The 13,040-nt window shown below is 58.8% G+C and overlaps 2 protein-coding genes across 11 annotated transcripts in view; both read left to right on the top strand.

The window, feature by feature from the left end:
- The window catches only part of ANK1 (ankyrin 1), a 66,384-nt gene extending 62,609 nt beyond the window's left edge, over positions 1 to 3,775 (top strand). For all 10 annotated transcript variants that reach the window (XM_037371802.1, XM_037371796.1, XM_037371795.1 and 7 more), the window contains one exon: positions 1,494 to 3,775. Coding sequence is in view for 1 of the 10 variants with exons in the window: in XM_037371797.1 (XP_037227694.1) it covers positions 1,494 to 1,520 (27 nt within the window). In the remaining 9 variants the exon portion in view is untranslated. The remainder of the gene's footprint in view (positions 1 to 1,493) is intronic.
- A 742-nt stretch (positions 3,776 to 4,517) lies between these two features.
- Positions 4,518 to 6,806, top strand: NKX6-3 (NK6 homeobox 3). Its single transcript, XM_037371808.1, has 3 exons — positions 4,518 to 5,057; positions 6,097 to 6,266; positions 6,343 to 6,806. Exons 1-3 carry the CDS (start codon positions 4,676 to 4,678, stop codon positions 6,571 to 6,573), a joined length of 783 nt encoding a protein of 260 aa, XP_037227705.1. The 5' UTR covers positions 4,518 to 4,675; the 3' UTR covers positions 6,574 to 6,806.
- The last annotated feature ends 6,234 nt before the right edge of the window (positions 6,807 to 13,040 follow it).

The following is a 13,040-nucleotide window of genomic DNA, read 5'->3' as shown; positions in this document are numbered from 1 at the left end:
CTGAACACTTGGGGTAATGGTCCCCAGTGACAAGGGCACAGGGTTGTTACTCCTGGTTATGCTGAGCTACAGCAGAGGGGTGATCTTTGTCCAAAACCACTCCAGGGAGTGGACAGCATCTGTGTGGGGTCTGAGCAGAGCTGTCTGCATCACGCACGAGCACTGACTGTGCGGTCCTGTGCAGATGAGACCAGCCCTGGGAGCCTGGTGCCCCTGCCTCCCCTTCCCACGGGGTGCAGCCAGGCGCAGGCAGAGCCCTGAGCCAGATGAGGGGTGTCACAGTTCTGCTGGACCATTCCCTGCTGTCTGCTCGCAGCACTTCTGCGGGGCCGTGCGAGCGGCTGCCGCTGCCAGCCACACACGGCGGCACGAGAGGGCGGCAGTGAGGCTGCGGCTCCTGTCGCCGGGAAAGTAGGTGCAGGCGCCCTGGCAGGGTGCTGCTGGTGGACATCGGGACGGTAGGGAATGCAGCAGTGGCAGGGTGCAGGAGCACGATGCTTGTAGGGGTTGAGGTCAGGGGACTTGCCTTTGGCCCAGGCCATTTCTTCTTTTGATCCCCAGTGTGAGCACTGGATCATCCCCCAAGTCTTGCACATTCCCTGCTCCCCCTGCCCTTCCCTGTTGGGTGGGACTGGACCAGGGTCAAAGCAGGGTGGCTGGCACAACACACTTGGACCCAGTTGCATCACTGCTGTCTGCATGCTTGCTGCTGGGCCGGCAGTGCAGCACTTGGGGGAAGGTGCGGCGTGCATGCTCCCCAGCTGCCGGGCACTGCCTGAGCCAGGGAGGAGGCTGCCAAGCAGGGGCTGTCAGTCCTCTGGTCTCTGCTGTACATGCATGGCTGTGCCTGTCTGCCCTCCCTTGCCCTCCTCTTTCCACTGTGTTAGCGGGTGCATGACAGTCAAGAGGCTTGTGGTTGTGCACATGTGTTCATGCAGACCGTGTCCCCACACCTACTGCCTGCCCCACACCCCAGACAGTCCCTGGGCCTGCCTGTCTCTGGGACAGTGCTCCTGCTGCTTTGGACTTGCTGTTTTCCTTGGTGTGTTGTTGTGGCCTGGGGTGTGCATTAGGAACGCATGGGGTCTTCACCACTGTGAGGGTGAGGTGCAGTCACCCTGGTTGAGGCTGGGGGCTCAGAGCTGGCCTCCTCTATTCCCAGAGCCTACAGCAGCCCTCCCAGCACCACATTGCCTCTGGTGCAGCTCAGCACCCGCTCGTTGCTGCTCTCTGCACATGGGACAGCACAGCCAACACCATCTGCGGCATTGCCGGTGTTTGTAGGCACTTAATGGTGCTCCATTGCTGTCTCTCTGACACGTTCCCTATCCCCCAAAACTTGTCTTGTAGCTGGGCAGGATGGGGGTGTGTGGGACAAGCACAGGGTGTAGCAGGGGCTGGGGCTGCCACATACCTGGCTGCCCATCCCCTTTCTCCTGGCTGTGCCACCATGATTGCCTGGTAACCCCATCTCTGTCTCTCTGTCTATCCAGGATCTCACCTCAGCACCAAACCACTGAACTCCAAGCACGTTCTGACACATAACCGGAGAAGAGAGGAGAGCAGAGAGTGAAGGGGAGCAGGGCTGGCTGTACATGTTTCTATAGGCTAATGGCATGATTTCTGTATGAGACATACTTACCATCCTATCCGCATGACTGACTGACTGCAAGACGCATGAGCTACAGTACTTAAAACTGATGGAGGGGCCTCTGTCCCTGCCCCACTGCTGCCAGGAACCCAGAGACAGCAGCTCGCACCAGGGACATCCTCTCAGTTCCTCTGGAAGGCAAGAGCTGGACTGGCAGAAAACAAGAGGGAAAGAGACGCCACCCTCATGCGTTCACGTGTGTAAATGCATCCCCATGCCGTGCTCCAGCTGCAAGAGGGAAGCTGAGGCAGCACAGCGCTACCCGCCACGGAAGGAGAGGGGGCTTGGACCCCCATCACCCGTGCTGCCTCTGCTGGACTCGCTTCTCGTCCCTCTCAGTGAGTGTTGGGTTATGGGGAGGGCAGCCGTTGCCAGGGGGTGTGTGAGAGGAGGGCTGCAGGGAGCACAGCTGCCCTGGGCAGAGGGGCTGGTGCAGGGCTGCCCTTCCTCTCCCCAGCACGTGCAACGTCTCCTGCCAGGGCAGGGCTCTGGGCTGAGCACTGAGCTCGTTGCTTGTGTTGAAAGTGTAAACTGTACAGCAATCAGCCTTGTGTATATGAACCAATAAATACTATGCAAACCCCTAGGGACACTCTAGCAGTATGTACAAAGCAGTAACAGCTCTGCTCCCAAATACCTCTTCAGGCTGCAGGACGGGCAAAACCTCTGGAGTACGTGAGGGGCTCTGGTGAATGGAGCTGGGAGGCTGTAGGACTAAAAAGGGCATCAGGCTGCCCTGTGCCCCTCTGGCTGAGCCTGGTCTCCCTTCCTGGCCTGAAGCGAGGGGCCCACAGGTGCAGTCCCATGGGCCTGTCCGTGGTGCAAGCCCCAGTTTGTGTTGCCTCCAGCTGGGGTTAAGCTGTAGATCTGCAATGAGGTGCTTGGGGCCCAGGGAGGATGGGTAGTGAGACAGAGTAGGGGATGCTTGTGCCACACACGGGGTTGTGCCTAGCTCTACTCAGCACAATATCTGCTCAGGACATGAGCCAGGAGCTGGCAGGAGCCAGCAGCCCTGCACTACGCACCCCATGCAAGGGCTTCGCAGGGTCCCCTGGCCTCCCTGCAAGGGCACAAGAGTGAGGATAGTCCAGTGACACCATGGATGCTGACCATCCCAGGACTAATCCCTGAGATGTGAGGAGCTGCTCCCCTGGTGGCTGCACTTTGGCCAGGTGAAATGTCCTGCTGCAGCAGCCTGGACCAAGCAGTCTCCCTGGGAGCTAGGGCAGCCCCAGGGCCAGCTGCTCTAGCAGGAAAGCAGTGATGGGCAGAACCGTCCAGGCAACTCTGAGGTGTGCAGTCGGTTGAATCTGCTACAGTACTTGACCCCAGGAGAGCAGGATGCAGGTAGTGGCAGCAGGTCCCATGTCCCTGACTCTGTCCTTTACTTAATCAGTGTGGGGGCCTGGCCTTTGTAGCACAGTGGTGTGGGCATCCCCTGCTCTTTCCCCTGGAGGTGGCCATGGACATGTTTCACGGGGTGCAAGTTTGCTCTCAGTGGCCAGATGCAGAATGAACCCACCTTCAGCTTCAGGCCATGCAATGGTGACCCTGGTAGGGCAGCCCTGTCTTGCCACGGGCGTGCATCTGCTGGGAAAGCCCCTGGCTCCTCTGCAGTCAGGAGGAAGCCTAGCTGCAGCAAAGCAAATGACCCAGCTTAGCCCTGGAGAGCAAAGCACCCCCTTCCCCACCCCAAAGTTGAGCCATATAGACAGACTCTCCATCCATCACCCTTGCTGTGTACAATAACGTCCCTAGACCCACTGCGACAGCTGACTCCGTAGCACCACCGTAGAGTTGTGTGTGGGTCCTGTGCTTTGGCCTTGTATCCGCCTTAGGGAATGTGCTGTGCTGCAACCGTGCCAGGCACCTGCAGTGACATTGCTTTGCGCCCGGATTGCTTGTAGGGCTGGTAGGGGGAGGCTGCACCCGACCTTGAGTCTAGAGAATGCTGCAGTCTGCACACTAGAAGCTTTTTAGAAGTTTTAAAAATTACTTTTATTTCCTTTTTTTAATTGTTATGGAAACAAGCCTTTTGGATTTCCCTGTCTTAGCCCTGATGTATAGATCATTTCCCTGTACACCAGCTATCAGACTATGAATTAATAAAGAAACCAACACAAACTCTGCTTTTCCTCTCTGCTTTTCCAAGGGTGTGAGGGAGACCGAGGCTCCGGGGTGCACCGTGGCGTGGGGCTCCCCTCCACCCGTACCCCATTGCCAGGTGGGCAGGGGCAGTGGTGGGTGCTGGCACCTGTTTGTGCGCTGCCAGACGGCTGGCGAGCCGCCCGGGAGGGTGCACAGTGCTGCCCTTGGCCTCCCCCGGGAGCTTCTGGGGGCGTCAGCGGGGCGGGGGGGGTGGCCCAGCTGCGCGGGGGGCAGCGGCACCGCTGTGTGGGGCCCCGCCGAGGGCACCGGCCTGCCGAGGGCACCGGCCCGCCGCGTCCCGGTGGCGCCACGTCCCGGCCCGTTCCGGCCGCGCTGTCCGGCATTCCGGCCCCGCATCAGCGGCGGTGCCGGTGCCCGGTGCAGGTGCCGGTGCCAGGTGCCGGTGCCCGGTGCCGGTGCTGCTCCCGCCCGGCGCTGTCCAGCGCCCGCGTCCCCCCGCCGCCGGCTTTCAAAGAGCGATTTGTCTGGGCCGGGCCAATCCCGGGCTGGCCCCGCGGCGCAGCCAATGGCGGCCGAGGCCGCCGAGACCCGGCCAATGGGAGCGGCTCCTGCGGCCGCCCGGCCAATGGGGGCCCCGTATTCTAATGGGGCTCATCTTTATCAGAGAAATGTTGGCGCTTCCCAAACCCAAGTTGAGTGTCCGGTGCCGCGGCCACCCGGGGTCAGGAGGGCGCCCGCGCCGCCCCCTGCCCGGGCCCCGGCCCCCGCCACCGCCCTGGGCCGCCCCCGCGGCCACCCAGGTGCCCGCCGGGCAGGGCGGACGCCGGGGCCCGGTAGCCCCCAGGCCGGTGGGGATGGGCTGGCTGTCGCGCCCCTGGGGAGCCGGACTCTGAGGGCTGCCTCAGCGCCGGAGCCATGGACGCCAACCTGCCGGGCACCTTCCTGCTCAACGGCCCCTCGCTGGGCCCCTTCCCCGAGGCCAAGGCTCCCGTCTGCCAGTACTCGGTGCAGAGCTCCTTCTACAAGCTGGGCCCCCCGGGGCTGGGTGCCCAGCTGGCCGCCGGCACGCCCCACGGCATCTCTGACATCCTCAGCCGGCCTGCGGCGACACCAAACAGCACCCTCCTCCCCGGCTACCCCCACACGGGCGGATTTAACGGACTGAGCTCCCCGGGCGTCTATTACGGGCCCCAGGTGGGGGCCCTCCCCAAGGCCGGTGGCGATTACCTGTCGCGGGGCAGGAGCTGCTGGGCAGAGGCAGCCCCAGACTGGCGGGGCGGCCGGCAGTGCGGCGGCCGTAAGTACAGTGGGGCCAGGGCGGGTGGGTGCGGGCAGGCGGGTGGGCGCTGTGAGCGACAGGCACCCCGCAGAGCCCCGAACCCTCAGCACCGGCGACGGGACGTGGGGCAGCTGCCCAGGCCGCATCTTCTCTGTCACCCAGCGCGAGGCATGGCTGGTCACCCTGCGGGCTGCCCCAGGACCACAGGGCGGCCCCAGCGCCAGAGCTGCTGGACCTCAACCTGCCAGAGGTTTTGGCTCAAGAACAGGGGCAGCTCCAATGGCAAACGTTAACTCTTTGCTTAGTCCCCAGGCGAGCCACATCTGGCAAGGACAGGCAGAGCCCGCCACCCTGGAGATCCCCTGCCGCTCCGGCAGCCTCGCGAGGGCCAGTGCCTGGCCTGGCTCGGGGCAGGGGCAGGGGCAGGCAGGGTGGCCGACCCTGTGCTGGCAGTGCTGCCTGCCTGGTGGCGAGGGCGGGGGCATTGCAGAGCACGTTGCTGCTGTGCCAGAGGGTGGGTGGGACGGGTGCACCCGCTGTCCCGTGGGGAACCCCAGGGGGCTCAGGGCCAGGGGCTGGGTGCAGCTGCTCAGCATCTGCAGCCGTAGTCCCCTTCCCCTCTCTCCTTGCTCTTGGAGTAGGCAGGTCAGGCAGCTCAGCCGTCTGCTCCTAGCACAGCTCTGCCTGCCTTCCCATCACGCGTCCTGTGGGGTGTGGGGCACAGGGGTACAGTGATCCCAGTGCTGTGTGGCTCTGAGGCCGTGCACTGCTGCGAACGACCCTTCCCCTCTCAGCACAACAAGCTGGTGCTGTCCCCGCGCAGGGGGTACACAGCCTGGCACTGGCACAGGGGGCAGCTCAGCACTCCTGGGATGGGGCTGAAGCCCTGAGGCCAGAATACGGTTTTAATTTAGGGTGGAGCCAGCATGGAGGGACTCTGTGGGTGCTGAGGGCTGGCAGGTGTGCTGGTGCTGTGTTCAGGAAGGGGAGAGCTGCCCAGAGCCATGCACCGCAAAGCACCCAGGCACTCACCCACCTCCCTCATCCTTTTCCACAGCCCCTGCTCACCTGGCTGACAGCATCCACAAGAAGAAGCACACACGCCCAACCTTCACAGGGCACCAGATCTTTGCTCTGGAGAAGACTTTTGAGCAGACCAAGTACCTGGCAGGTCCAGAGAGAGCACGACTGGCTTATTCCCTTGGCATGACTGAGTCCCAGGTGAAGGTGAGTGTTGGTACCTGGGTGGCACAGGGCATGTGGTGTGGTGGCTGCTAACTGAGCTGGGCCCGTGGGGTGGCAGGTCTGGTTCCAGAACCGACGGACCAAATGGAGGAAGAAGAGCGCCCTGGAGCCCTCCTCGTCCTCACAGCGGGTGGGGGGCTCTGGTGGAGAGCAGGCAGCCTCTGAGACTGAGGACGACGAGTACAACAAGCCCCTGGACCCTGACTCAGATGATGAGAAGATCCGGCTGCTGCTGAGGAAGCACCGTGCGGCCTTCTCTGTGCTGGGCTTGGGCACGCACAGCGGCTGAGTGCCGGCACAGTCCCCTCCTCTGGGCTGTGGGGCACCTGGCCCAGCCGCCTGCTTCCTGCCAGGGGTGACCCCCCAGCAGATGCCCGGCTGTGGGTATGGGGTGGCTGTTGCCCGCTTCCTGGCAGCTCCTGCCCAGGGATCACAGCTTGCAGGGCTGGGAGCAGCATGCGTGGGCAGCATCAGGCGTGGCCATGCTGTCAGCATTGATACAATAAAGGTCCCAGCCAAGTCCCAGCGCTTGCTTTGTGGCCGTGTGGTCCAGGGTCCCCTCGTGAGGCTGGGCCAGAGAAGGGGCTGGGATAGCATGAATGGGGCAGGGTCTGCGTGCCAGGCAGGGGAAGGGGCTGGGGCTGTGGTTCTGTGTGTGTGGCAGGAAAGCCCACAGGAAGAAGGCAGCCCTGGGACTCTTTCCAGGGTTTTCCCTGGTTTGTGTGTGCATGGGCAGCAAGAGGTGCTGGTTCAAAAGTCACTTGTTGGGGCCTCATGTTGGAACCTCTTAGCAGCAAATAAATATCATTTATCTTAATGGTGTGAGTGGGAGCCCATTCACCTGTCGAGGCTACAGGATTGATGTGGTGTCAATAGCTCCGGTGTGTTTGCCTGCCAACCTGGTGGGCCCCCCTCCCCATGCTGCACCCCTGTACAGCAGGGGATGCACATATGCACACGGGTGTGCATGTGGGGCTGCACACCCCCTGCTGTGGCTCCTCATGGTCAGCCCTTGCACACCAATGGTGGGTGCCACATAGGGCCATCTGTCCCCAGCTGCTCAGGATGCCAAAGGGAGTCCTTTGGCACAGGCATAGTGCTGGGGGCCCAACGAGCTCAGCAGTTGTTCAGCCAAGAGCCAGTTAAGTGCCAGCCAGGTGTGAGCAAACAGACCGGCTGTGTCTTGGGCAGAAATCAATAAGAGATAAGGTGCTGCTGGCCCATCATATACTGATTAGCAGTGTGGCATGGGCATGGAGGAAGTGCTGGGGGCTGCATCCCAAGCTGCTCTCCCCTGTGGCTGCAGGCAACATCTAGGGATGGACTGGTGGCCACATCCACCCCCGGGGACAATCAGTGCCCCTGGAGCACTGGGGCTTTGCAGCGGCCCTGAGCACCAGCCTTGTGCCGTGAAGCCGTGGTGTGGGGCTGCAGACCATCACTGTGCAACCCGTCTGCCCAGGCCCCGGGGCCCACATTTGGCTTCAAGTCCTCCAACGTGTCACTTTCTGCCACGCGCTGGGGTGGAGGGACTTTGCAAGGAGCACTGACTTCTTGGCAGCACTTTCCCAGGGCTGAGGAGAACCAACCTCATCCCGTAGGTCCCTGTCAAGCCCTGCCGCAGCGAGTGTGGCGCTTGGAATGCTTCCCTCTCAGTTGCCTCGATGGGACAAATGCCAGCGGGTAGCAGAGCTGATAGACCCTTTGCAAGGGCACGGGAGGGCAGGTCCCACGGGTAGTGCAGTGCACGGGGCTGGGGCAGAGGCTCTGTGCTCCATGCGACCCATCTGTGTGGCAGGGCTGGGAGAGCCACGTCACCATCCATGGGCAGCACCAGCACTCAGCAGGAGCAGGCTCCACACGGCAGAAGTGAGGAGCTGCTGTCAGGATATTTTTTTGACATTTTCTAAGCTGCCCAGCGTGGCTGACAATTTTTAATGTACTAACTGCCTGGTCCAGTGAGCTGATTAATTGGTGCTGTGGAGATCAATACAAAACAGAAAATTAAAACAATTTTAAAGTGATTAAGTAGTTTAACACCTGTCTGATGCCACGTCAGGACTGGGAGACAAATAAAGCAGGTGGCAAAGGGCCTGCTGTAGCTGGGGAGGGTGACAAATCGCAGCCGCAGCCTGGCTGCCCTGTGCATTCCTGCAGCTTGGCTGCCCTGTATGTCCCTGCAGCCGGCCGGGTCCCCCAGCAGTGCTGCTCTCTGCAGGCCCCCGGGGCGGTGGCCAGGACCACCCTGCTCTCCTGCTCACTCTGCCCACTGCTGCTCTCTTCCTGCACAGCCAGCACTGGCCGCTTGCTGCTGCGGCTTGCTGCAGCAGAGTGGTTCCCCTGCCAACACCAGGTACTCAGCAGGGCATGCGAAGCCCGGTCAGTGGCAAGCACCAGCTCTGCCCTCCCCAAACCCACCCTGCGCCCCTCAGCTGGGCCCTACCTGGGGCTGGGCAGCCCTGGGGCGTGTGGGCAGGGCTCCTGCCAGTGTGTGGCAGAGCCTGGGGCTGGTAGCCCCAGGGGCGTGTGGGCGCGAGCGCAGGCAGGGCAGCCTGGCAGGCAGATGGATAGCTGCTCCGCTTCAATTCTGCATCCCTTTTCTCCCAGACAAACCCCGTCGGATTTTCATAAATCAAAGCGCCACACTCTTTAATAAAAATTTATTGACTTACAAGTGATTATTTATCAAAAGGCCATTAATAGCGGCTCCGGGAATGATGTGCTACTGGGTGGTGCGTGGAGACTAATAGCAAATCAATGCCAGCATCCGGGCAGAATCCATATGAGGGCCCCTGGCCCCAGCAGGCTGCATGGCTGCTGCAGCCAGAGCCAGCAGCACCTACCCTGCGGGCCGCCCAGCGCTTCCCCCATGGTTATTTATCGCTTACAAATGAAATGATCGATACTTTTAATCTAGAGCTAAATTTATTAACTTTCTCATCGGAGAGAGACATATTGACTGGGGGCATGGGGAGGGGGAGCCAAGGAAAGATGGATGTGTGCCTCCTAACCTGTCCAGCCAGCTCCCTGCCTGCTGCTGAGCATCCCAGCAGGAGCAGGGCTGCTGGAAATGTTCCCCAAGCACGGCGGGGCAGTTGGAGGGCCTGCAGAGCTGGGAGGGCGGGCAGGCTCCTGCGCATCTCCACAGCCTCTGTGACAAGGGCTGGGGGACCCAGCTGTGGGCAGAAGACTTGTGGGCACCCGCAGCTGGGTCCAAGCACCCAGGGGTGCAGGGCACACTGCTGCAGGCACTGGAGTGTGTGTGAGGCCAGCGCAGAGCCCCTGCCCGTGCCTGCAGCGGCTGTGGCGTGGTGTTTGCATGACCTGAAGCCAATGCCCATACTCCCCCCGCCCCAGAGAGGAGGGCTCTGGGTGCACAGTCCTGGAGGACAGGAGGGATGTGGGTGAGTGCTTGGCCTGCTGCTGGCTGGGGAAAGGTGAAGGAGAGCCTAGAGATCCTGCCCAGGCAGCCCCAGCCCAGGGCTGTGTCCCCGTCTGCAGCTGAGCACGGGGAAAGGGCACCCATAGGACCCAGTGAGGGCGGCACTGCCTGGGCACCCCATGGCTCTCTGGGGTAGGGGCACCCTCCAGAGCCAGCCCAAACCACGGCACAGTGCAGCAGCCTAGGCCCAAACAGCCCCCTGAGCAAGGGAAAAGCTCTGCAAGCCTTGGAGCCTGAGCAGCAAAGCTGTTAGGCAAAACTGGGGCTCTTCTCCCCTGGCCAGAGGCTGCCAAGGCTGCCACAGAGGTCAGCAGCAGCTTTTTGGGTAAAAGCACATGACTCAAGCAGGAAATGGAGCAAATACAGCTCGTAAAATGCTATGATTACATGGTATAGAGCAAGGGTCCTCAAACTTTTTTAAACAGGGGGCCAGCGCGGATGAAGTGGCAGGAAGCCATCTGCGGCTGCTTGGTTTCCCTCCCCAACCCCCTGGGGGAGGGGGGGGCGGGAGCGTATCTAGCCCACGGGCCGTAGTTTGAGGACCCCTGGTATAGGGTCACTACAGGGTAACGCACACCTGCTTGGTAACTGACACTTAGCGATGCTACAGGTTAAGTCCCATAATGCATGTGCTATACCCAGCATTGCTTCTACAACTAAAAGATGGTCAAAAACTCTGTATGAATAGAACAACTGCCAAGGACCTAAGGGTTGCACTTTGCTTTTTCCTTTTCTTTTCTTTTGTTTTTTGAAGGAGCAAAGTACAGCCCCATCAGTTAACGGACACCGATGGAGGACTGGTGAACTGGTGTTAGGAGCCATACCTAACGAACTGGGTAAAACAAGTAAACTGAAATGCTAGTTAATAGGCCCTTGATGCTGTAATACACTCCTAATGAAGGAGGGGTCCTAGCCTGGGCAACCGAGGTGTCTGTCAGCAAGGAGTAGTCGTTCTGTCTTCTATTGGTAGCACAGGAGCATAAGCAATACACTTCAGTCCTGTAGATGTTAACTATCTCCTGCTTGGCTTCAGCTGCTTTTGTTCTGTTACCTTAGGTGGAAAGAAAATGGTATCAGGCTTTGTTGCTTTTTCTTCCCCACCCCCCACTCCAGATCAGTTGCCATAGCTGAAGTTGGGCAGGAGAAGAATGTGAAATTGGGGTAACAGTGAAAAGCATGGGGCCAATAAGGCCATCTCCATCACCAAACACGAACAGCCTGGTTTCTCTTGGCAGGGCTGGATGTTAATGGTGATCATGTGTAACAGATCACTGATAATTGAATGCAATGTTTGTGCAGGTAATGTGTCTCTGTGTGTGTATTTATAAAGGATCCTATTTTGAGCACTATGAGAAGCAAAGGTAAATCAATTAGGTATAGAAATGTTTCCCCTAACTGTATGTTAGCAGATCATATGCTGCTAAGTGTAGCTTTACGTCACTGTAAGGAAGACTGTCCCCTCTCAGGTATCATACTGGGAGCAGTTCAGTTTATTCTTACATTAAATGATGGACCTGGCATAGGTGGATGTCCTGGTTTCAGCTGGGATAAGGTTTATTTTCTTCTTAGTAGCTGGTGCAGTGCTGTGTTTTGGATTTGGTGCCAGAACAATGTTGATTAGCACACCGATGTTAGCTGTTGCTGGGTGATCTTTATACCAAGTCAAGGACTTTTTGGTTTCCTGGGCCCTGCCAGCCAGAGGGCTGGAGGGACATGGGGAATCGGGAGGGGACGTGGCCGGGACAGCTGACCTGAACTAGCCAAAGGGATATCCATACCATATGACGCCATGCTGAGTATATAAACTGGGGGAAGAAGGCAGGGCGGGACATCCGGCATTACGGTGTTTGTCTTCTGAGTAACCATTACGTGTGATGGAGCCCTGCTTCCCTGTGGATGGCCAAACACCCGCCTGCACATGGGAAGTTTGCTTGTGTAGCTTTTGCTTTACCTATTAAACTGTTCTTATCTCAACCCTTGAGTTTTACACTCCTTTCCGATTCTCCTCCCTATCCCTCTGGGCGGGGGGTGCAAGTGAGCGGCTGTGTGGTGCTGGGTTGCCAGCTGGGGTTAAACCACGGCAGTGGAGAATAGCACACCATGGAAAATAGGGTTCCTCTACTATGGAGACAAGTTGTGCATCCCCTGCTTGCACATTGTGCACAGGTAAAGACGACCTAACCGACCCAAGAGAAGTGTTTTGAAGCCACTAGCAATGCGCGGGAGGGAAGCTGCACAGAATGGGATAACGTGGGGGTATGTGCATCCTGTCTCATGAGAAAGGTTAGGGGAGTTTCTGAACCCTTCCTCTCTGTTGCTTTCTTTTCTCCATTTCTCTGTCTTGATATAGCGAATAAAAGGAAGCAGGCACTGAACTACCTTGAATCCATGTTAGTATCTAGCACAGGGAAATTCAGATTTCAGGACATTTATGCAGAATAGCTGTCCTGACCTAGGGGACAGCAGATGCCCGCCCCCAACAAACACCACGTGAGGTACAAAGGAAGCACTTCAGTGCTGCCTTCTCTAGCCTTCTAGAAAATGCAAGCAGGCTTCTGCAGGTAGCAGAGAAACAGTATTTGCTTGTAAGAGCAGGCAGAAGACCCAGTGAAAGTGCTAGTTTGTAGGAACATAAGGAAAATTGGAAAGTACAGGTGATGAATGCTCAAATACAAGTTGTTTTACTGAAAAATATACTTGCAGAACTGAAAGGGCAAGGGGTACCACCTCCAGCACAAGATTTCTGTTTCCTTGCAATAAGCTGAGATTATCTATGTACACGTTGGTGCATAACGAGATCAGATCCCACCATTTCCCTCAGCAGACACCTGAAAGGGGATCTCCTGCCCCACATTCTCAGCCTCTCCCACCCACCCTGGGCTCCACCACAGCACGTATTGATTCAAGAGCCCCACCTGCTACACGAGTGACAACTGCCTGGCAACCCGCAGTTCCAGGGGACAGAGGAAGGCTTCCAAGGAGGATGATCCTCACTGCTTGAGGAACCCCAGCAAAGAGGCTGTTATGCAGATGCTGGAGAAGCAATGGTCTGGGTCAGGCTATAACAGGAGGGCAGCAAAAGGAAAAGGAAAGGTTTCTCTTTCCGGAAGTAAAGCTGGAAATGGCCTCAGAGACCACATACTGCTCCTAAGGGGTTTATGCCACACAAATGGGAAGCACAGGCTCACGAAGACTCCCTTGGTTGTCAAGGCAGCTAATTTCAGTGCAGCTCACTAGTTTCTGTGCCATGGGAGACTTGTGACTGACACACATGTACATCAACACACCAGTCCTCCCCCTGGGCTTGTAAACAC

The sequence above is a fragment of the Falco rusticolus genome, chromosome 20, assembly GCF_015220075.1.
Source record: "Falco rusticolus isolate bFalRus1 chromosome 20, bFalRus1.pri, whole genome shotgun sequence".
NCBI lineage: Eukaryota > Metazoa > Chordata > Aves > Falconiformes > Falconidae > Falco > Falco rusticolus.
Note: the sequence above shows the minus strand (reverse complement) of the source record. Positions and strands in the feature narration are given on the sequence as shown.